Consider the following 25,328-nt stretch of genomic DNA (forward strand, 5'->3'; position numbering starts at 1 on the left):
CTGGTGTGTTTTCCAGCTCGGCCCACATGGGACACATGGCGGAGTCGTTTGGGAGAGACTGACTGCAGTCTCTCAAGCAGAAAGACATGCATGAGAGAAGAAGAAGAGCAGGAACACGCAGAGGAAGACAGACTTAATTAACTTGCAGATTAGACACTGTTTTCAACAGGGCTTCTGAGCGCTCACAGGTTCCTCAGAAGAGCTGAGAGGAGATGGAAAAGAGGGAAAGGGGAGGAAAAGATAAAGAGAGTGAAGGGTTATGGGTAAATATAAAAAAAACATGGAGGGAGTGGTTGGAGGAAGATGGAGAAGAAGGGGATGTTAATGAGGTCACATATCTTCTGATAAGCAATGACTTAAGATTAAGAGTGTTTAATGAAAATGTATGAGGTCTCTGCCTTCCTGCGTGTGAGTGTGTGCGCCTCACAACGGGAGAGAAAGGGATGATAAAAGAGATATAACAACAAAGAAACAAAGTGAGGTCGAGAGCGGAAGGGGAAGGGAGCGAGCAACATTTTTTTTTTTATGGGGAAAAAAAAGCAAAGACTTCATGCACACTCTGGAAATGATAAAACAACATTTGACCAAAAATAACTTTGGTTGGCGTTAGTAAAATGTAATGCACAAACAGGCATTAGTGGTCACGTCTATACACTCATCCACTCTATTTGTGTTTATTCACAAGGTATGAATAAAATATGATGAGAGCCGATGGAAAACCCTTAGAGCATTCATACATGTCTGTGCTTGAGGGGAAAATGAGCCCACGCTGGATTGCTATGGTAGAGTATGTATAAGCGCTGCTCTGTGTGTATATGTGGGTATGTGCATGAAATTGCCCTCCTTGGTCATAAACAGTAGGGTGCTGATTGGTTTGTCAAGACTAGCTATAAGTGTGTGCCTTCTATGTGTGCGTGCGTATTCGCTTGTGTATGTACGCCTGCACTCTTTTGATTTCAGCAGGGTTCCCTCTGCAGTCTCCACACAGTGACACAGCTGATGATGGCTGTGTGCGGCTGTGATTTGTTTGATTCGCCTGGGTGTTTCCCTCACAGAGAAGCCAGCCACATAGCTGTCAAAAAAAAAAGGGGGAATCACCCAGTTGTGCAAACCTGTGATAAGAACTTCACTTCTTCAGCTTCAGCAAAAATACAGAAAAATTGTTTTGAAACTGGTCAGCAGGAACACTTCTAACAAAGACAGGAAGATGTTGAAAAAAGATGTGAAACTAATTAGTTTGCTCATTCGCAGAGACAAACAAAAGCACATTAAAGGCTTGAAATAGAAGCTACTCTGCATATTTTTTGCCTAAATTCCCTGGATCCCAGTGTTTTTTAAGATTGACTTTGTAAGGAAGTAACTTCAGTTTATTTATACAGCACCTTTCAAGAACAGAGGTCACAGAGTGCTTCACAATAAAGGATTGAGCAGAGGCATTATTACAACAGACATTTTAAAGATTTAAAACTTGTTTATAAGGCTTCTCATGGAGTCCAGCCCGCATAACAATGTTTTTGTCATTTAATGATCCCTCACCGTCTCTAAGATAGTCTACAGCTTGTTTTCTCAACACAGAGTGTCATAATAAGAACAATGCAGAGATTCACAGTTCCATAGTTTTTTAACTCTGCACCAAAACTATGGAACTGTGAATCTCGGAAGCTGTCGACAATAATCTGACGTCGATATACCTAACAATGGCCAACTTTTTTTTCGGGGCCTCTGATGAAGCCAGCGGTTAGTTACATAGGACTTTGGCCAAGACTTCCTTTTCTATGTGCTGCTTTTGTTTACTGCTTTTGTTTACAGTCCAACAAGCAACATGAAAAGATGCAGCAATGGAGTTGAAGTCAAGATAAAACGTTTAGAGTGGATTGTTAGCTGCGCTGTTGCACCTGCATACTGTAAATAAGCTAAATGCCATCAGATGCATTACGACAGATTAACTCTTGGCCCTTAAGCTCTCCACTCTGTTTTTGCTGCCTAACACAAATATCCCCTGAAACACAAGAGGATAATCATACTCAAACTACAAATGGAAATAAGAACACATTCAATAACCCAATCCACACATAAAGATGCTGCATTTTTCATGTAGAATAAGACACTCCCTACCCAAGATATTTCAAAATTAATGTTTTAATCATGGCTTTTGACTAATAATGACTTTGTTCTTTTCTTATATTGTTTTGCATCTTTTTGATCTCATATCTTTTTGTCCCTTTCTTAGCTTTGGTGCCAGGTTTTTTGTCATTTATTGGTTTGCTTGGGTTTACTGGATGGTATATGAACTACATATTTTTGCGTGTATTGTTTTATTCCTGCAGTTGTTTACTTTATTTACTCTGAACTAATCACCTTGTACAAGGAGTGATCTCAATATCAATCAAAATAATCATGATTATGATTTCAGACTTAACCGAGCAGCCATACTATAAATGCTAATGTTAAAGTCAAGTGCATAACAACATAGATAAATGCAAATACACACACAGGAGTTCTCTGAAATGTCTTGTAATGTAAATCATTCACCTTCTGCTTCTATACAAGAACAAACAATAAACGGTTCACTGTATTTAAACGTGTTAGTCTCTGCTGCCACCATCCACCCACTCACAGTGACACACAAACACACACATACACACCAACACCTGGCACACCCCCGGCTAGCCTCAGGGCAGTGGTATATTCCAACACTATTGGCCTTTAGGTGTTGTCATAGAAACGACGGCAAGAATTCCTCCTATAGGAACTCATTACAATAATTCTCAAGTAAAGAAAAAACACACGTCCTTTTTTACCCATGATCCCCTTCTCTTCTCTAAAATCATTGCACTTTCTTCTTCCACTCAACCTGCAAGGCCTCGTCTTCCTCGTCTTCCTCGCCATCACAAGCTCTCCTTCTACCTGCATCCTTGTGTCTTCTCTGATGATCAACAAAAATAAACTCCTTTGAACACTCTTTGAGCAAAGTGTGTTTGTGTGTTTGTGTGTGATGTGAGAGGAGAGGAGCGAAGAGGAGAGTGTGTGTGGGAGTCATCCTGAGAGTGTATGTCAAGCTCTGTGTCACTGTTTGTGTGGAGGATGCAGTCTGTAACTGTGGGCCTGGGACGTTCTGTATCCACCCGCTGTTTGTTTCTGTGTGTTTATCCGTGTGTGTTCAAGTAACAGTAAGAGTTGTACTATCTCTCAAACACTGACTGGATGATTCATACAGCAAAATGGGGGTCTGTGTGTGTGTACGTGTGTGTGTGTGTGTGTGTGTGTGTGTGTGTGGGGGGGGGGGGGTTATTCACATATTTAAATGGACTTTAAAGTAAAGACAGTAGGTGAGCTGGCAAAGACAGAGTTTCGGACAGGAACAGAAATGATGAAAGAACACACGTGCAGGTTTTTGTAAGTTGTGAGGAAGTCACTTGACAGAAATAAAGACGCCAAAGTCATCTGTTTGAGGGGAGTAAATGATTCCAGCCAGTGCGTCAGACTACACTACAATATAAATGGCACATTTTAATTTTAAGACGTAAAAGACTGAGACTCATAGTGCAGTAATTTCCACCCAAAAGATTGCTATTAAATACCTTTAAGTTGAATTAACTTGTGAAAAATACTTTAGATTTTGGATATTTTCTCAAGGGGATTTCCTACTTACTCTAGATTTTAGTAAACCATCGTCCAGCAGTCATTTAAGTTCTTAAGACTCCTCTTCTCTGGCTTTATCATTCAATAATACTGGTTACAGATTGTTAGAGAACTACTAATTCTGGCTTTTATTCCTTTTTATGAAATGTGTACTGTACCAGTGTTTTTGTTGTTGAAACTGTGTGTTGCTGTTGTTCTTGGCCAGGTCTACGTTGAAAAAGAGATGTCTGATCTCATTGGGACAAACCTGGATCCATAATGGTTAAATCAAATAAAAGAAAATGTAAACAGAAAAAGAAAAACATTGAAGAGGTCCTAATGTTTTTCTCTGAGCCAGAGGTCACATGATCAAATGATACAGTGTAACTTGACTGATCTGTAGACTGTTTAGAGATCTCTTAAGAATGTCAAAGCCCAATTCCAGGATATTTGTCAGTTTTTACGATAATTTATATATTTCTGAATTATTTCATAAAATTGTTTATGAGCCCCACTATTTGCCAAACCCATTTTGACACCACATTTAATCTTAATTTAAGATGGGAATACTAAAGCTGCACTCTGTTGTCTCACTGTGAAAACAGCCGGTGACAAAGACCAGTTTAAAAACCACAAAGAACCAAGGTGATTTCCAATAAGTCAGACAAGGACTCTGTCTGCGGGGACGATGAAGTCACCAGAGACATCAGACAGCATCTATCTCATTATGTCTGGTAGGGTGTCCCGTCTGGTCATACAAGGAAAGAAAACCACCTTGAAGCTAAAAGTCCAACTCATTGCATACATCCCGTTGTTTATTAGAGGACGGGCTGTAGAATAGCTTGAAAAGGACTTTGAATGTTCTTTTGTATGTCTTTACTTTTCACTTACTTTAAAAGCTCTAATATACCTGCTTTTCAAAATACCATTTCTGTAGTTTTATAGAGTGAAAGTGTTTCAAGCAACAGATCCTTCAGGTTTTTAAAACACATGAGGAATGATGGCATCGATGCCAACAGCTAGTAAATGGAATTACACATTTTAAATGTCCATCAAGGCTACCATTATTTTGTTAGAATGACACACATTGATGATGAAGCGAAACACATTACACAGGTCTGTAAATAACAAGAGTAAAAACATTACATTTTAGAGTTTAGAGAATGACATTATCACATTTAGCTCTTTTGTTGTACACAGCCTTTTTTTTTTTTTTTTTTTACTCACGGTGCCTTCCCATTAATTAGTATAAAACAGTGTGTCCGATGGGAAAAGTATCCACAAGGGACATTTTATCTCTATATTTCCATCTCATTCCTACTTTTCTGACCTTACAAAAAACAACAAAGCTGTCCTTATTACCACATATTGAGACAACTTGACATTTAGCTGCAGAGCTCTTAAAAAGATCTAATTTCATTGCATTTAAAAAGACACTAATTTCCTCCAATAATTCAGAGCAGTGAATGTTAAAGTTAATACCAGAAACAGAGGGAAATCTTGAAGCCAGGAAGAAAAAGGGCAATGTGACAAATAGAGACAAACAGAGACATCGACAGAAAGAATGCAACAGAAAAAGTAGAAAAACACCTGTGAAGTGAAGCAAACAGAGAAACAGTCAGTGGATTAAACACTGATACTAACAGATGGACGTTAGAGAGGAATAAACACATGGCTTCAGGGAAAGAGAGATGGATGGAAAAAAAAGAGAGATAGAGGGATAGATAAAAAGAGAGGTAGATATTGGTACAGAATGAAATTAAATACTGAGAGAGAAGAGAGGGAAACTGAGAGTGGGAGGACATGGCACACTGAAAGGTGGGACCTTCATTATGCAATGAGGACAGTCAAGGGAATAACACACACACGCACACACACACGCACGCACGCACGCACGCACGCACGCACACACACACACACAGACACACACACACACAAACCAGAAACATGCTCATGTTTGCACGCCTACACACCCAAAACACACAGAAGCACAGATGCAGGCTAATTCAGGGAGGATTGCCCAAATCACCCAAATGGCAGAATGTCTCCTGTGAATGACAGCATGCTCTCTAATCTTCTGACCTCAGAGAAGGGGTGGATAGCAGCAAGGGGAGCGGGGCGGGGATGTACTGACCATGATTCCTGTGAGCAGACAGACTCCTTTGCCACAGTAGGTGTGAGGGACCATGTCTCCATAGCCGATGGACAAGAACGTGATGGAGATAAGCCACATGGCTCCCAGGAAGTTACTGGTCACATCCTGAGCGTCGTGGTACCTGCAATGAAATATCATGTGTGCTCAGCGGATGGAGTCAGCGTAAAGTAAAAGATGAAAAATTACAGCTATGAAAAAAACAACAAAACTGACCCATTGTCTCCTGTCTGCAGATCATCAAACATCAAACACATGTCCTTTGATTTGTCATGACAGAACAAAACACAAAAATGCCTCCATCATCCAAGCCCTGTGCACAACGCTGTTGCCATAGTGACCAAACCTGATTTGAACGAAGTTGATATCTCAAAAAATATTGAACAGAATTGAACAGATAAACTATTACTACTATAAATTATTAATATTTTTATTATCATTTATTATATTTTCTTGGAGATCTTAAGATTTGAAGCCTGAAATAGGAAACAAATGATCACATTTTTACCAAGTCTAAAGCAGTGTAACTTTATTTTATCAGAATTGTATTTGATAATCTCATTTGGAAAGCAATTGCCAATTTCATTTGGACGCTGACCAAACTATGATTTCCCAGCAGCCTGGTAATTATTGGTAAATTAAGCTTGTTAATCAAATAACACTTTCCTTTATTTCCTTCATTATCTTCCAAGGAGTTTAAACATGTTAAATAATGGACAATCACTTTTCTCTTTCCTCTTACAGACAATTTAATTCACAGTTTGAAACAGTCTCTGAGTAAGTAGAAGGGCTGCTTGTCAGTATTTATTTCATATTTGAGCATCTGTCTGCGTTGTTTAAGGTTATGTCCTATAAATGTTATACTTTGTTATCAGTCACTCATTTATATGTTTATACACAAGCCTAAAAGGAAAATCTTCCAAAAACTAAATGAGTGTTGTTGTTGGGGGGCTTTTTAAGCCTTTATTTAGAGGTAGGACAGAGGATAGAGTTGGAAACCAGGGAAGAGAGAAAGAATGACATGCAAGAAGAAGCCACAGGTCAGACTTAAACCCGCTTTGAAAAAAGAGCCTCTGTACATGGGGCGCACAAACTAACCGCTTGGCCACCAGCACCCCTCAATTAGATTGGTTTATAACATTAAGTATGTATATCATTATATGGGCTGAATAATAAAAAAAAAAAACACATTATATTGAGACAGAAAGGACAAAAGAATAAACATAACCATCGCCTGCTTCAGATTAAGAGTACAATTAGTGAGAAAGCCTCAAACTGAAGTCAAATATAAATGTAAATGTATGTTGCAGACATGTCCCAGATTATATTTCCTGCCAATTAATTTTAATTATTAGGTTGAATTCCACGTCCAATAATAGTCCATCACTCTGTCACGTGTATAGACACACAAAGACACAAACGTTCCTCTTAAAACTCCCACTGGGGCGGGAAGATGAAATGATGGTATTCCTGGTTATAAGTCGAATAAGATCAGATATACTTTATTAATCCATGAGGGGAAATTACTTTTGCACTCTGTTGTTGAGACATGCTACACACACATGCACAAACAGGACCCTGCAGTATGGACATGCACTCCGAGGGTTCAGTGCCTTGCTCAAGGGCACCTCGACAGTGCTCAGGAAGTGACCGGGCACCTCTCCAGCTAACAGACCAACTCCAGACTTGTTCTGGACCGTGACTTGGACCGGCAACCCTCCGATTTCAAACTCAGCTCCCTACAAACTGAGTTACTGACACACCAATTCAAAGACTATCTTACAATTTTATCATTTTACTGTTTCCTGATTTATTAGTAAGGCAAGGCGAGGCATTAGTAAATAAAAGGCAATACGTAAAATGACCTGTTTGTTAACCTGTAAACTGCAAGTAAGACAACAGTTAAGGTAAGCATTCAAACTCTTCCTAGTTTACGTTTTATTAGCTAGATAATTAATCTCTAAGCCATTGATCGAGATACCTCGATCGATGCTTATCCAACATAATCTTGTAACACAACCAAATGGCAATATGAGCTTTCAGCCAGTTCCTAGCTTAAAGTATGTAAATACTAATGTTAGCTGTTGTCTGACTGTAGCTAATATCTTATCAAATATTTCGTCTTAACTTGAAATATGACCTTTTCCCTGTTTTTTTTCTAGAATTGATTGTCTTCTCGGTTCCTGACCAATCAAGAAGCACTAATATTATGATTTACCAGATACTCTGATTTATACTTTCCTCCTTGAACAACGCATTTGAACTTCCCACGCTGAGTATGACGTCACAGAAAAGTGGCCACCGTGTGAAAATGGTCAATGAACCATGAACTGACCTCTCGCACACTCTTACGGTCCAGGCAGCGATTATCCACAGAGAGATGCTGAAGACCAGCAGCACCGTCCCGGGGCAGATAGTCATGAGGGTTTTCATTACAAATCGTGTGTTAAAATGTACCTGCAAAGCACACACACACATAAAGTACACACTCAGTAAAGCTGATTTTATTTAACATTTAACACGTTTTTCTTTAGGGCTTAGCTCTGAATCCTTATCCTGTAACGGGATGTTTCCCACACAGATTTGATATTTAGCTAATTAGTCTTCTGAGTAGTTTCTGATAGCAGCCGCACTCTGAGAATCTCTGCTGTAATTGGAGTCAAGATTGGGGCTCGCCCTCTGACACGAGTCAACCATCTAGTGTCTTTGAGTAATGGCCTATTTCCGAGTCTGCAGCTCATTTGTCATCAACTTTTGGCAGATGGATGATTTAAGAGCAGCGGTCGAGCCATGGAAGGGTTAAGCAGCTGAAAATGAGTCATCATTTTGGAGCTTCACTTCAATTGAAGCTTTACCTCCTCTGCCTGTAGCTGTAGCCTGAGGGTCAGAGGAGTGCTATCCTAGATACACTCACAACCTGCTAAATTACTCATCTTAAATCTAAACTCTCCTCCTCTTGGTGGTTTGCATATTTCCCTCACCACAGTACATCTCCACTGGTTTTCCAATAAAGTTTATCGTTTAAAGAATGCCTTCGATCATTTATTGCTCGGCTCGTACACATTTTCTCTGCACTAGTATTGCAATCTCATTCGACTCTTTTCTTTTCATGGCCCATTTAAGCCGTGCGCAATATCTTGTTCCCATTTCACGCTCCCATCTCGTATTGTATTATGAGAAATCCACCAAAGCTTACATCTAAGTCTCCTAACAAAAGAAGGGAAAGGGGATTTGAACTAGTAGATGAAAAGACCCAGGGTGAGTAGAAGGACAGAGCTGGAGGAAGGATTGTTAGCGGGATAGAGGTCAGGAATGAAAGGGACGGGGAAGACACAGATTTAAATTCAGAGCAAAGAGCCCTTGACCTTAATAACTCCCTCATCTCTGTCTGGACGAAGCTTTGACCGTCACAATCTTTACAGCACAGTGCTCATACACAAAACCCCTCTGACCTTATTTAGGGCGCCTATACTCCTGGAGGAGGCGTCAGTGAACAGCTTGCTGTGTAGAAGCATGACTCTAGCAATGAGGTAGAGGCGCAGGAACATTGGCACGCTCAGCACCATGTCCAGGTCTGCCTCGGCCTGCGACGGTGCATACGAGAAGGCAAGCCGCGCCCGCCACTGAAACTTAAAGTCCCCGGGTACTGGATGCACCGCAGACACCAGCAGCTCCAGAGCAATGAGCAGAACCCTCTCCATGGTCATGGCGATGCGCCAGTCGTCTGCTCCGTTGTCGATGACGAACAGCTGCGGGGACAGGAAGGACATGAAAGGAGGTTAAAATAGAGAAGGAGTTACACTTGTTTAAAGCTTTGCAGTGCAAACTTTTCATCACAAATCTCTGCTGGCACTCGTATCTACAGCTGACTAGAAGGATGATTAAAGGAACCAGCAGCAATTTAGAGTAAATGTCTCTTTCCTGAGATGTAAAACACCATCCATCTAATCAGCAATCTATTCAGTCACTTCACTGTGGCCTGAATCATTTTCAAACAGCTCTACAACTCTAACTTAAATTACTTCAAAGATGCCTCGTCATCTCATGCTCTTAAGAAAAACACGGTCCTGGTTAACACTTTAACTATATTTTTCTATATAAAGACCAATATGTCGAGCCAAGCAATGCTACATTAATTGCAGTTTACCCTCCCTGTATGTTGTTCCCTGTATGTTGTTTACAGTTATTTACTGTATTTACTTTCTATATTGTCCCCAAAGCTGGTGTAAGAGCAGGTTTCATTACAGGGACCCTCCTCCAGACAGTGCTGACAGGAACTGGAGGGGTGGGGTTGAAGGGTTTGGGGGGAAAGCCAGTTATAAGGAGATGGATGAAGTACAGAGGAAATGAAGAGATAAAGATAGGAACGGAGAGATGTCATGGAGAGGAGGACACTGCAAGGAAAAAAAAACCTTAATCTTTTTAAGTCAAGATGGTCTTTTGAATTGAAAAAGTGTGATTTTCCTGAAACAAGGGGATATTCTAGTATTGCTAGTATTTTTTCCCTCAGCCTTTTTGAGGCACGGAGGTCTTTTCATGGCTGTAAACAAAACATGCTGCTTCACAAAAATGAAAGAGAACAGCGTTTGATCCTCCATTACCTCTTGAGGCATGTTGATTTCATTTTTCATTTTTTAAACGCTTGCATTTTAACAGTGAAATTGCATTTTTTTTTACTTACTGAGACAAAGCACAGATTTAAGGACTCAATCATGAACAAAAATGTCTTAATATGAGATTCTTGAAATATGAAGAGAGAGAGGAGCCCAACACATAGCATAAGGACATGGAGAGAAACGAGGAACTCCCCTTCACTAAATCAGAAGAGTTTACCTGATGCTGCAGCGCCTGCAGAAACAGCCGGTGCTAACAATTGCTCTTTACCACATGATTCATCTCAAGGGCTTTTATCCCACACAAACATTTATTTAGTACAACAAAAACTACAACAATAGGTCAAACATCAGAACAAGCACTGGCAGCCAGCCAGGATATGGTCACTGTCATGATGAAGGCTGACTGAAGCTCACTAAACCACACACTGCTCTTCATCATTATCTACATCCAGCTCAGCAGGATGTATGTGTTTCCCTTGTTCACCAGCACATGTGTATACATGCATGTAGCCAACATGTGTACACACATACACGTATGTAGCCTAAACGCACGCGCCTGAGTCATTCTGTAAGAAGTCATTTGAACCAAGGGTCAAACGTTGGCCGTATACTCTAATGATTTCACAGAGTGTGTGTGTACTGTATTTGTGTGTGTATGCCTGAGTGAGTTTGAGCGAGTGTGTGCAGACCCAGCCTCGTCATGGTGACTGTTGCCAAGGCGACAACATCAAAGAGCAGCCAAGCTTAATTAGGAACCCCAGCGAGGGAGAGAAAGAGAGAGAAAGAGCAGGAAGAAGAGGGAGGTGGAGAGTCAAAAAAGAAGGGAGATGCATTGAGAGAGGAGCAAAAAGAAAGCAGGGGACGATGAGGAGAAAAGGTGTGTGTGACAGCGAGTGGAAAGGTAGATGGAAAAATGAAAGGACAGCTCTGCAAACACTCAAGAAGATTTTTGTGTATTTTCTTATTTTTGGGTCAAATTATGGATACAAAGCCCCCTTGTGGGGGAGAGCTGGGTCCCATAAGGTGAAGACTAAATTTAACCATCAAGACCTACAAGTTTGTCTGTGTGTGCTTGTTTCTGCCACAGAGTAGGGCACCAAACTGTGTGTACATGTCTTCATTCATTCTTTTCTCACTGTGTTTTTTGAATCTCTACCTCTCTTTTTCTTTCCTCCACACATCCCTCATCCCTGTCCCTTTCTCTCAGAATGACATCTCCTCAAATCAAAACCGAGGTGATCCAGTTCCTTGCTGCTGGAGAAAATGAGCGCCTCTCCCTTCTTCCCCTTTTCCTCCGCCCCTTCCCTTCCCTCCCCTCCTGGCCTGTCCTCCCTCGTGCTCCTGCTGTCGGTCTTTTCCTGGCTAAATCGCCGTGAGGAAGGGATAAATAATTAAATTCCATTAGGAAAGTAATCTGTCAATGGGAGTGAGTGAGTGCCAGTGCCCCTACATGGGCCAGGGCGGAGACAGAGAGAGTGAGAGAGAGAGAGAGAGAGAGAGAGAGGGGAAGAAACAGTCTATCGGGAGAGAACAAGAGAGGTCAGAGAACAGCAAAGCCAAATAAACTTGGACATAGAACACAAGCCCAAAGGGGGGGGGGGAATGAACAAGAGCATGAAACATAAATTGTCCTCTGTTATCCTCTTAATTTTAACAAAATGTGGCATCACAGGGCAGAGGGCAGGGACAAGGCACAGCAACAGAAAGTGGAAAGGACAGAAGGAGGGCAGAAAGAAAAACAAATAGCAGGCCAGCTGGAGAGAAGGGAAAGAGAAAAAAGGGAAAAAAAATGTGTGAAAATGACAGCACAAAACATGCCAGGTCACTTCAGAGGTAAAGGTGTGAGCTCTGGGACAGTTTCTCGACCTCGAGCATCCCTCATCTGCTACATCTGCAACCTGCTGGAGGAGTCTGTAACCTCTCATCACTCTTCCTCGGCCAACTCTCTGCGCTTCGACCCCCCCCCCCCCCTCGCAGTCCCTGCGGCCATTGTACCTTTGTAATCGTGTTAAGTCCCTGAATGCAGATGTCTCTCATCACGGAACCAGACACAGAGCTGGCCAGACTCAGCTTGAACAAGCAAGAGAGACATGCAGGGCGTATTTAGCACATGTACATACACACACTCACACACACACACTCACACACACACACACACACACACACATACACACACAAACAATCATGCCCCTGTCAAAAGCAGCCTCTGAAAAAGAGGTAGGTGCAGTTTCCCACAGGTTCAGAGACAGAGACGTTACAGAACGAAACCCTAACATACTTTTACATTTAAATGTCTAGGTCCTACAGCATGGAAATTCCCTGAAACAGGCAGACAAATAACTGGGGCGAGCCAAACACACACATACAAACCAAACACACACACATTCACACACCGGATCCACGTGAGTATGCATGACTGCTCTGAGGGAACAACCCCCTGTGGCGTTTTTTTCTACGTCAACAGCGAAGAGGAAGGAGAGAGGGTAACAGGGAAGGGAAAAGGAAGTCTTAGAAAGTGTGCGAGGGAAGGTTCTGTGTGTGTGCATGAACAATGTTAGCGAGTCTGCCACTAGAAAATCTAAAAACTGCAAGAGAGAGTAAAGAGAGGATTCCACCAGCGGTGTCTTGAGACCTGGAATCCCCTTCGTTTGAAACAAATATGAAAAACAAACTGGGTTAGTTAAATTTGCCAAAGGCTGGCAGCGTTTGATGAATTAGCATTTCTTGGAAATGGTGAGTGAGATGCTTCTCTCATGGCTAAGGAGGAATCTCTTATTTTCTCAGGGCGTATGCATTGCACATAATGCAGAATCTGTAAAACAAGACACATTATGAGAGGACAGTCCAAGTATGACACTTCTAAGGACTCCCTTCTTAGGAAGTCTACTGCTCACTTTATTTTGTTAATGCTGTGTGCCTGCCAGTGAGTGCCAGGCTGGTGTCTTCCTGATCAATGGACTGCTGCTAAAATCCTCCCAAAGTAACCGAATAACACACTTCTCTAATGCTTAAAGTGCACTAATGGACTGGAGAAATATCTCCTTCTCACACACTCTCTCTGAGTTTCTATTTGATTAAATACATTACAAACAGTTCTGTTTTTTGCCTTTTATGTCTGCATTTCCTGAAACGATACTTGATAAAATTAGTACTTTTTTTCTAGACTGCTGTGATTTTTGTGTGTGTGTGTGTGTGTGTGTGTGTGTGCGCATGCGTGTGTGTGTCTATGTGTGTGTGAGTGAGGAAGGCCACTGGTGAGTCGAATCAGTGAGTCACGCAGCGGACTGGAACTTCAAATCCGTGAACATGCATGGAAGTCCCTGAACGAAATACCAAACGCATGAAAGAAACTTTATATTTGAGTTTTTAAGCACACATTAGATCTGAACCGATGAATCATGTATCTTTTGATTAGCCAAACAGCATCTTTGAAACCACGGTTCATAATAACAGCTGTGATAGTTGACACTGTGAGTGTGTCTCTTGATTCATCTTTAGTAAGACCATTGATCATTCAACCCTCAGTCTCCATCTTTCCTGGCCAGTCAATTTTAATTCAAACTAATGGTTTACAGATTGAAAAGTCAATCACAGCACTCTCAAAATGTCTCCTGAGTTCATTGTGGTGAAAACAATCTCTCTGCTCAAACTACAATCTGTACGCTATCAGTCTTTGTTCAGAACACAATCACAAAGAATAAAAAAAAGAGCAAGCTTAAACTGAAATGATGAAAAAAAGTGACAATGCAAAGAAACAAACAAGGATAGTAAAGAAAGTAAAAATAACACATACTAATTTGTGTTGTTGTTTTCAGGGTTGAGGAGCTGAGGCTATACCTAAGCTGACCATGTTGGGTTTTCAGTCTATTTCTCTCCAATTCAGTGCTCAGTTCAATGACCAGTCCGGTGATTAGTGAACCATGGAAATAGCTCCCTTAGTAGGTACAATATCTGGATTAGAGCCCGACCAGTATGGGATTTTTGGGGCCAATATCGATACTAGGAAGGGAAAAAACTGATACTGATATAGGACCATAGCTTTCTGAAATCTGCAGAGATAGCTACAGTGATTTTTTATTTTTTTTGCATTGATCACCCTCAAATGCAGTTATCAAATACTTTAGGAAAGGATATACAGTATAATGAAGACAAGATGGTAACTCAACTGGAAAGTAACTGTGCATGTATCCACGCTTTACACTCTGGAGAGTGATAATGCTTGTTGTAATCTTTAAAGCACACTCTGCTGGTGACAGCCAGAAAGAGAACTGCTAGTGTAGTACAATAATACTCAAATGAAATCTTATTTTACGGGTCAATAAATCTAGTAATATCGGTGTATATCTCCGATAAAATTAGTCAATACCGATAGTCACTCGATATGCTAATATAGTCCAATATTATAGGCTGGCCAATTAATCGGTCAGGGTCTAATCTGGGTACCTGATTTGTCACAGTACAGCAGGAATATGAAGTATGTAAAGTTACAATGGTAACACCTTTCAAGTTTACCCATTGTATATAATATATGGTTCTTAAACATAAAAAAACCCAAATATATTAAAAAGTAAATATGTTTGGAAGAGGCTAGCATTACATCATCCACTTTTGTTGACTGCTTCATGATTGAGTTGTGCATATTGGCCACACACATCTTAGTTTTCTGGCGCTGCGAGTAACCTTATTTGGAGGACAGGATGGTGCTGGAGAGGAGTAAGCTGTTTGCAAACGCCAACCTTTCAAACAAAACATTTGACAGACATTGTTCATTTACAATCTGGTGAATGAACTAGTTTACCCTCATGTTTCCACAGAATTAGTTTGTATTTGTGGTTTTAGCCGACCAGAGTACTTTATTTATCAGACGAGGAGAGCTAGAGGAATTAAGTCAACTCAACACTCCCTTGCCAAATCTCCAGCCAGAGAACACATACCAGGTGACTTTAAAAAGCTACTCTAGAAATATTGGGCTTTTTTATTTTTAACCTTATAGTCTCCAAATTCTGCATTTCATTACCCATAATACCTCTTAAACACATTCCAATTTGGAGATTAAGATGTGTTATGCTTGTGATTGGTGCAACCTTTAGAGGCTTGCCTTAAGCCAAGTTTAGGACCTGGCTACAGAGGAATAGTAGACATTTGTGTTGTTTGTCCACAACAGACACTATTCATGTAGGTGACATCATTTTAGGCAAAGTTTAGACTTCATTCAGCTCCCTCCAGAGATATTGAGGCTTTTATACAACTCCTTGCACATGCAAACATGTCATCTCAAGATGAACAACGGACCAGATGCACAAGTGTTTCCCTTAGGGAGACTTATATATGCGCTGATAATTTCAACAACAAAAAAATCACTGAGGAAAAAGAATTATGCTACTTCAGTGATACTACAGTGTACACATTTTAAAGGAGCAGAAGTTCATTGTCAATCTGTGTGAACAAAGTGTTTTGTTAAGACCTCAAATTATTCCAGGCTGGTTTAAGTTAAAATGTCATCAGTTTTTCACTGAACAGAACACAGCAGGCTTTGACGGCCACTTGCAGTCCAATCTGGTGCTTTTATGCAAATTTCACAGCAGAGCAGAAAAATCCAGACACGACACACCGGGAACCACCTGAACATGCACTTGAGAACTCGCGTTTTCTTTTTCCACGGTTTGAGACATAATCAGGACAAGGAAACGCTTAGTATAACTGCAGTGGAAAGAGAAGCCAGAAAAAGAAACTCGAAACAGGCGAACACTTGAAAGTTGAAAGAGTTCAAGTTAGATAAATGTCTGTTCACTGATTAAAACCTGTTTAAATTATTCTTTTAGATCATGAAGCGGCTGTCAGGTTGGCACCCATCATCTGGCAACAGTTGGTCAGCCAGTGATATTAAAGGGTTTGTTGTTTTGTTTCTGCTGAATTGCCAATACATGGTTACAATGATGAAACAGACAAAGAAACATTAAAATCTACAGATGATGTAACTTCAAATTCATGATGATCAGATGCAAAATCAAAGAAATACAGACGAGAAAAGACACGGTGCCGTTTAGATCGCTGCTAGTGTTAAGCCACTATTTTCAAATGCATTTACTTTCATACAATATAATTTGTAATGGGTCGGATTGATGATGCAGAACTGATGAGTCATATTCCAAAAACCTTTCAAATCCACGAAAGGTTTAAATGAGTGCTGATGGTGAGACAGTATCTGAGGGGTATTATGTTTCGATCCTGTTGGAACTTCAGCTAAATATTGTACAAGTTTCAGGAGGACTCTTTGGATTAGTAAATCAAATAAGTATGCAAGAATAGCTGCGAGAACATGACAGACTTGACAAAATCTGAAAATAATTAATTTAGAAAAATATTGGAACATGACAGATACATGATTCATCGGTTCAAAACCAGACTGAACGTGTGCTAATAAAACTCAAATATTAAAAACTCAATATCAGCAACAATAGAACGTTTGCACTTGATGTTTCGTTTAGGGACTTCCTGTCACGTTCATGAGAAATACAAAGAGGAGGACCCACTGGAAGAAACCAAAAATCTTTAATAAACGAAAGGGCAAAAGGCAAAAACAAAAAGGTTACTCTTGAGAGGCCGAATTCAAAACAAAGCTCATTAAAAAATCCAACTGAAAGATTAAAACAGAAGAGGTGCAAAAACACAAGGAGTAACAACGAGCAATCACTGGGAACTTCACACAAAACATTGGTAAGTAGACGTGTGAAATGACAACAAGAGGGAAGATACACTGAAACTAAATAGACACTGGGGTAACCAGACACAGGTGAGACCAACGACACAGCTGAAGGGCAATCAAAAAGGAGGGAAATCAGACATAGGGAGGAAGTTAGACAAGACAACAAGAACCTCAAGATAAAACAGGAAACACTAAAGACACATCGAGAATTCAAGAATATAACAGTAACAATACACCCAGGACATAGAGAAACACGAGGATAAGAGCTATAAAAACAAGACAGGAAACACTAAAGACTAAACTTGGAAATAAAGCAATAACAAATACACACGAGGGAAGCAAGCAACAAAAAACGACCAAATTAGGCAGGAAATGACAAGAAAACATGGCATAAACTAACTTGACCAGGGTAAACCATGACACTCCCATGCATGTTCAAATTGAAATTACAAATAAAACTTACATTTAAATTTCCATTTTGCAAAATTCAAAATAAAATAACTATTGGACAATGGCCAATGAGGCTCTGCAGAGTTGTAGCACAGCACATGAACTACAATGTTAGCTCCCCCAATTATTCACTATAATACCAAACTAAATTGAACACTTCTGCTACATGTTCACAGCATGCTTCAATTATCTCTCTTCCTCTAAAAGCTAATTACTGTCAATAGTTAATAAGTCAAATCATTCCTTTGATGGCAGTGATTAAGGGAGAAATGTCTAATTCCTGATGAGTGCAGATGAACTGCAGTATAGTCTATATTGATTGTTTTTCCTTGTTTCATGTTGAGCACAAATGGTTCAGGCTCTCCCATGACAGATTAGAACAGACAGTGAAGATGTAGAGAGAGGAGGAAGAGGACTGGGGGTGAGATAAAAGGCAAAAAGGGCGTGAGGGTTTTTCAGAGGTCGAGAAATGCAGGCGAATGTTAAAGTACAACAGGAGAAGGATAAAGAGGTGAGAAGTTAAATGCTGAGATAAAGGCAGGGAGAGAAGAGTGAAGAAGAAAGGATGTGAAACTAAACAACAAAATTGAATTGAAGCCCAGAGGAGAGGAGGGAGACAGCTCTAATCTGATAAGCGGGGCGAGAGAAGAAGAAAGAAAGAAAAAGAGAAGCACGCTGATGGTGTTAACAAACGTACTTTGAGATAAAAGACATGAGGAAGGAGAGAGAAATGGATATCAGAGAAAGAGAAAGAGAAAGGTGGATTTATGCCTGTTAAATCAGATAACATCATTCTGATCCGTGCACGACTCTGCCTCCTCAAAATTCTGTGCATATGCATATATGCAATGATTTTGTGAGTTGTGTGTCTATGTGCATGTAATATCCATGCAAGGCAGCGTGTGTTACAATCTGAGAATTAGATCTGTATCGAACAATGCCTTTGATGCTGCAAAGTAATATTTCTTTCTGTGTGCATTCAAGCCATGAAACAGTAAAAAAAAAAACAGAGACTAACTGCCACTCCCAGACTGGGAGCCAGCAGGCAGGTTGACTAATAAACTTAACATGCATGTAATGAAACATGTATGCTTTCAGGTGTAGCCTACATACTGTTTATGAAAGCTCTTTCCCATGTTCTGCATGCACTGCTGCACACTGTCACTGCTCTGTGGCTGATGTTTACAAAGATACCGAACTACATGTGTGCCACCTACAACCACAAATTGCTGTATTTTGGGGGCTTTTGTTTGTGCAATAATAAAATATATTCATAAATTAGTTAGCTAGTAGTTAAAACCTGGTGAAATATTTAATTTTGATGGAGTCAGGCTTGCTGTTTACATAGTGCTGGAAAAGACAGCACTGTCTTCCCCACTTCCTCTTGTTTTGCTCTTGGCATCTCAATACGCTACACTAGCAAATGGATTTATTGGTATAAAAATGTGCATCTCCCTCTATCCCCTTTTTCAAGCCCAACACAGTTTTGGCAGATGGATGTTCAACATGAGTCTGGGTCTGCTTGAGGTTTCTGCCTCGTAAAGGAAGTTTTTCCTTGCCACTGTACCTTTGCTTAATGTTGCTTAGTGCTCATGATGGATTGGCGTTAGGTCTTTGTAAATAATATAACAATAGGGCCTTTTACTTGCTCTTATGTTAATGTGTTGAGATGACATTTGTAATGAATTGGTGCTTGATTGATTGGTTGATTAATACACATTACACCCACTGTTCTCTCTGCTTGTACATACATTGTTTTATATAAATATATAATAATATATATTTTGTAAAGATTTATTTTAGGGTCTTTTTGTGCCTTAATTGCAAAGAAAAAGTGGATAGAGTCGCTTGGAGGACTATAGCCTCCGAACATGTGGCATGCGCACTTACCTCTACAGTATGCTATATACCGGCACCGTAAAATTTCACTGATTTGAGATGTTCACAGAATTATTTATTTTATTCTATTGTTCATTTTTACATAGGCCTACATAAATGATAATATATATATTTTAATGTTTCATTTTTTTCCATCTGGTATAGAGTCTGAAGGACAATAAGGAATTATTGAAGCTTGAATCTTGAAGCTTAAAAGAGAAAAAGAGAGTGACTGAGCCAGAAGCCAGATATTAAATATTGCACCTTGTCAGTTGATGTGGTTCTTCGGCTTCTCACGTCTTTGCCGGTGTTCTGTCGAGATGTGCTGTCATGTCAAAAACGCTACCATTGTATGGAACGATAGCGGAGGCTATCTGTATCCCATATCATATAATGCTCCCAGTACAGAATCACTTAAAAACACCATTAGATTTGCACTGTAAGGTAAAGGGAAGCATGTTTTGAAACTCTAAAATTAAACCTTTATTGAAGACTTTAGAGGAAGCATTTCTCGATAGAGGAAAAGCCCGTCTTCTGAATTCAAAACAGAATTCCTCCATTATGTTGCTTTAAGTGATAAACCAATAGAGTTGTTTGGTACTTCATCAGCACTGTTTTTGTTTATCGAACGGAACAGCAGACAAACAAAGCTAAGGACTAGCTAGTGCATATAGTGGAGCTTGTAGGGGCTGAGAAAGACAAAACGAGCTAAAAAAGAAAGAATATTGATCCACAGGCTAGAAACAAAACTCCAAATAAAAGCTGATATTGCTTTGTAATATTTCTGCTGGATGTGTTAACTGTTTGCTTACAGGTTTTCCATGTAAACTAAATAACAGGTCATACATTCGGTGTCAATGTTGTTTACTTAGAGCTATTCAAGGTATGTTGAAGGAACTTATCAATTCTTAATAATTTGAGTGAAATGTCACTGTGCTCCCATATTTCAGCATTGTAACTCTGAACAGTGTTATACTAACTTACTAAAACTAAAAATAATACTCAGGTTGTAATACACCAGGATTATCCTTCAAAGCTGTCTGTTGAAAATAAATTACCATCATCCACTCCCAAGTTAATACCAAAAGTGATTTTGGGGTTTTACACCCGCTGTGATTCCCACTGATACCTTCATAGCACACACCCTAACTTGATTTAATCAAAAGGAATTTTTCTCTGAGAGATTAGCAGAAGACCATTTGATCTCTCTCTTTCTCTCTCTCTTTCTCTCTCTCTCTCTCTCTCTCCTCTCCATCTCTTCTCTTCTTCTCTGTCAGCATTAGCATGCCTGTCACGTGCGGCAGCCAAAGTGCGCGTGGGAGGATGACTGACTCCGAATGTTAGTGTGACATCAAACTTGTGAGCAGAAGCGAGGGTTCTTTTATCAATGAATTCTTCGCCATGTACGCCAACACATTCCTGCACGTGCACCACATGTGCATTCACTGAATTGGCTCCTTTTTTGGCAGAGAACCTTGAAACACAGCGGCTGCCTGTTGCAGACTGATTACCAGTCTATCAGTCCCTGTGTATGACAGCGAATAAGCAACAGCCATCTCGTTATCGATCCACAGACGGAAAGCATGGACCTTAATGCAGAAAGCATGAAAATCTCAATCAGGGACCCAGTGGAACTTAAATAGAAATTTCCAGCCACATCCAAGCTGCGATGTAATGAAAAAAAGTCCCAACATTAAACTAATATGAGGTTAGATGGATGAGTGTTGCTCCGTGGTTTATCTGGTGGGAGTAATAGCTGGTGTGGGGGCACTCATTGGGTCCGATTCCCGCAAGGCTCCCATAAATAGTCAATGTGCATCGATTGTAAATGGCTTCAAATGAAAACCCCGGCTTAATGACCCTGGTACCATTATATTAGCAAAATGACAAACAGCAAAACAGATATCATGAAGCATGAAAGCAGTACCGATTGATTGTTTCAGCCCGACAAGAGGTTGAGGCTGTATGTGTGTGTGTGTGTGTGTGTGTGTGTGTGTGTGTGTGTGTGTGTGTGTGTGTGTGTGTGTGTGTGTGTGCATAAGCCTCGCATGTCAGCGTTAGTGTTTACTTGTGTTCTCTGTTACATCTATTGGCTGAGTGTGTATTTAACATTTGATGTGTATCCACTCGATGCAAAGCCGTGCAGACTGGTTTGTCGATTCCCACTACGACTGTCATTAATGTCATTAATTGGTTGTAGGGGACACACACCTGGGTCCCTCGCTCTGGCCTGAGGGAAAACAACATAATGTGGACACTGTGGGCAGAGCGGTGCTTCCACTTATACCAAGAGAAAAAAAAATGAATTCATTGAAGGAATATATAATATGGTTTCTTATTCTCTACTCTGCCTTATTATTCCCACTAATTGTCAAGCTACATTTAGCAGAGGAGATTTACATTTACCAAGGATAAAAGTTCGGTGGAATACAACCCCGAATCCCATTGGCAGTCATCTGGTGACAGTTTAGCTTTTATTAATCTCTATTTAAACTCTGCTTGCAAGTGTAGCCAACAGGCTCTCAAAGATGTCTCTACAATCAGAATTATTTCTCAGCTCTAAAGCTGATTCTTCAACTAGTAGATTTTAAAAAAGATCGACGACATGACAGTTCCCCAAAGATGAAGGCAAAGATTTGGAGCTCCCCTGGCTGGAATATAGGTCAAACGCTCCGCCTCCTCAATACCGGGTCAAACTATAAAATCAAAAAATATGTCAAATAGCTTTTTCTCAAACATGGTTCCAGTCTTTAAAATCAGTTCTTATCATAGAAATTTGTGCCTGAGTGCTCCTTTTTTCAGATAAGTTTAGGTCTTATTATTTATTTGATGCTATAAAAAAGGGGTAAGATGCCATGATTGACAGCTCTGATGACAAATTTGGCTCCTCCGGCGCTGCGACTAACAGAGTATAGAGGAGGAACAGCAAGAGGAAACATAAGGAATGCTAACACAAGAGTTATTGAACTTCCATAATGGGTGAGTTTCCACTCCAAACGGACACAAGAATCTGTTCTGCTGTTGACTGTACCGACCCGAGTGGTCTTTGCTATTTTATCAGTTTTGAAATGGATGCCAAAACCCTTGGTAGATGCTACTGTGCAACTCTGGCTCCAAATGATGTCACCAGCCAGTATGTCTACAACACCTGTTGCGGGGGTATCTTCATGTCCATCTCTATATATATATATTTCCCCTGTTAACAATCACCAGCCCATGAAAAGGAAGTTTTGATCAGAAGTCCCTTATAGCTAACAGCTGCCAACCTCAAAGGCTATTTTTGTCAGACATGAGCAGATGTAACACGGGCGGGGAGCCAGGATAAAGGTCTCAAGTATTTCTGCAAATTGAAGCTAATCACCTCTCTTCTAGACAATACTTAACTGACAAGAGAGTAGTATTTATAATCTTCTCTAACGCCCAGCAAAGCTAAACTACCAAAGCTATCAAAATCTCAAACAAATACATCTGACTAGCTTTGTGTTAGTGTGTAATTGTTTTTCTACCTGAACTTCCCGCGCATGGTAGGCTATGATGAGACCCAACAGAATGACAGTGGAGAGGCTGATCAGACACTTCAGGGCCAGAGAATACATGGAGCTCTGTAAGGAGAAAAAAAAAAGACACAACCTTAGAAACATGCAGCATAGACATAACACACATTAGATCATCTTTTTCCATGAAAGTCATTTTTAATGTTCAACCACAAAATCTTAAAAAGCCATGGTTGGCCCTTTATCTTTTTTTACAAGTTAAATTCAACCAGGAGCAAGTTCACGATGAGCAAATAGCAAAGACAATAAGAACTAACATTTACACAACAGACTTTAAAGCCGACCAGAAGTAATGTGGTAGTGTTCCAGCCATCAATATCACTCTGAAGTCAAGCCTTAAATCCTCTGCCTGTCTGGCTTCATAGGGCTTATAATCAATGCAGTGGGGAACTTCCGATCAATACAACTCATAGCACTTCAGTGGCTTCTTTAACCCCCTCACCTCACATGTTCAGAGAACAGCTTACTGGAGTCATCACACGCATGTGCACACACTCACACACACACACATGCACACACACGCACACACACACACACACACGTGTATTGGTCCATTAACACACGCATAAGGCAAATATACAGAAAATAAACTATTTGAAGATCAAGAGGAAAAATCGCATCAGATTGTTTTTACTAGCTGGTCCAGTGTTTTTTTTGTTTTTTTTAAAGATTTTTTTGGGGCTTTTTGTGCCTTTATTGTAGAGATAGGATAGTGGATAGAGTCGGAAATCAGGGAAATAAGTCATTTAAGGATACCTTTCCAATAGAAAAGGACAGCTGTCATTAAAAGTAACGCATGAACACCAAGATTCCTTCAAGTCGTCGTGTCACCGTGTCGCCGTGTCGGCATGTCAGCACCCCCCCAACGCTGTAAACCTAGGGGAAACACTGTGGTCTACCGTGTTCATTTTATAATATTTAATCTGGAAACAGCATGTTTGGTTGTGTGTGGGCAAAATGTGCAAAAAGCCAGAACATAATCAGAAAGGAAAATGAGCCTGAGCAACAGGTATCACAGCTGAAAATAAATTAAAACGCTCAGGTAATAAGAAAGCAGGCATGAGAACTATATAAACACAGATTTATTTTTTTATATCTTAGGCAAGTGTCTATTGGGAATTAATGTCCTCTGAAGCTTCCTGGTATTCTGACAAAAAAAAAAAACCAAGATTCTGTGGAGGATGTGTTACATCACTTCACCTTCACCTCATCCAAATCTGTCATGCATCAGGAAACCTTGTTATCAAGCCATGCGATACAGCTCTAGGCTCTGTGTTAGTCTGTGTGTTGGCTGCTCTTTCTGTATTTTTGTCTTTTTCTTTGGTCCAGACTGAAATATTTTGTCAAGTACCAGATTTATTTGAAGGTGGACATCATATAGGTATATACAACTTTTCCTTGACGACCCGAGTGCTCAAACATATCGATCATTAAAACTGTTTTTTGGAGAAGTGTAATGTTCAGACTTGCCTATGAGATATGTTGTCATGAAATTGGGATCATACAATCATGTTCTTCAAAGGATGAGTCAAACTGACTTTAGTTATCAGCTGATTATTAAATTCAAAGCACTCTGAAATCAACAGACATGGATGCCTCATCATACAGTATTTCACTGAGGTATGGACTTTAGCTCGATGGTGTGAAGCTAACTGAAAACTGAGGCGATGATGCTGGATCATAGGTCAGTTGATGATCACGCCCCCGTTTTATTCATGATTTTAAAAAACAAACAATGACAGCTCCAACAGGTGTATTGTTGTACACTAAGATAACTTGTTAAATTAAAAAAAACATGTCCATAATTTGTGTTACCATTTACAACAAAGACTATTTTTTACACAGTCTCTGGGTGCACGGTGTTGATCATAAGATCATGTTTATGTTTTACCAGGCTGTGTTTGAGAGCATCCTTAGGTACTGGATGAAAGCCTGGCAAGGCAACCCCTCTGTTCAGTTGAACAGAGGGGTTGCTCATCCGGTGAATCTGGTGCAGACTGCCATGAAGGTTATAGGGAGGACAGAAACCCTCTCCAAACAGTCAACATTACAGTAGTATGAGCAGTCTATTCTCAGACAACCACAGAGAGTGACCAGTCTCACCTCCAACGTGGCCATACAGAATCCCCAAATGCAAAGTAAAGTCTTTCAGAAACGCGTTTGTGCCAACCCCAATTTAATTTTTAAATAATATTCCTTTAGGCTGTTTTGGTTGTGAAATAGAGTCATGGTGTTCTAATCTTCTTCACTGATTATGCTGTGTTTATGCAGATCTTGTGCAATACGAGAAATTTGAACTATACTGTTTGATGTTTGTGTTTTTCCTTGGAATATTCTTCTCTGTTTACATG

General features: G+C 40.2%; 1 protein-coding gene across 2 annotated transcripts in view; it reads right to left on the reverse strand.

The window, feature by feature from the left end:
* Positions 1-25,328, reverse strand: part of kcnn3 (potassium intermediate/small conductance calcium-activated channel, subfamily N, member 3) — a 52,264-nt gene that overhangs the window by 12,454 nt on the left and 14,482 nt on the right. For both annotated transcript variants that reach the window (XM_061050450.1, XM_061050449.1), the window contains exons 3-6: positions 22,930-23,025; positions 9,226-9,522; positions 8,109-8,230; positions 5,756-5,897 (exon numbers count right to left, since the gene is read on the reverse strand). In XM_061050450.1, the coding sequence (XP_060906433.1) occupies positions 5,756-5,897; positions 8,109-8,230; positions 9,226-9,522; positions 22,930-23,025 (657 nt within the window). The remainder of the gene's footprint in view (positions 1-5,755; positions 5,898-8,108; positions 8,231-9,225; positions 9,523-22,929; positions 23,026-25,328) is intronic.

The sequence above is a fragment of the Labrus mixtus genome, chromosome 11, assembly GCF_963584025.1.
Source record: "Labrus mixtus chromosome 11, fLabMix1.1, whole genome shotgun sequence".
Classification (NCBI taxonomy): Eukaryota; Metazoa; Chordata; class Actinopteri; order Labriformes; family Labridae; genus Labrus; species Labrus mixtus.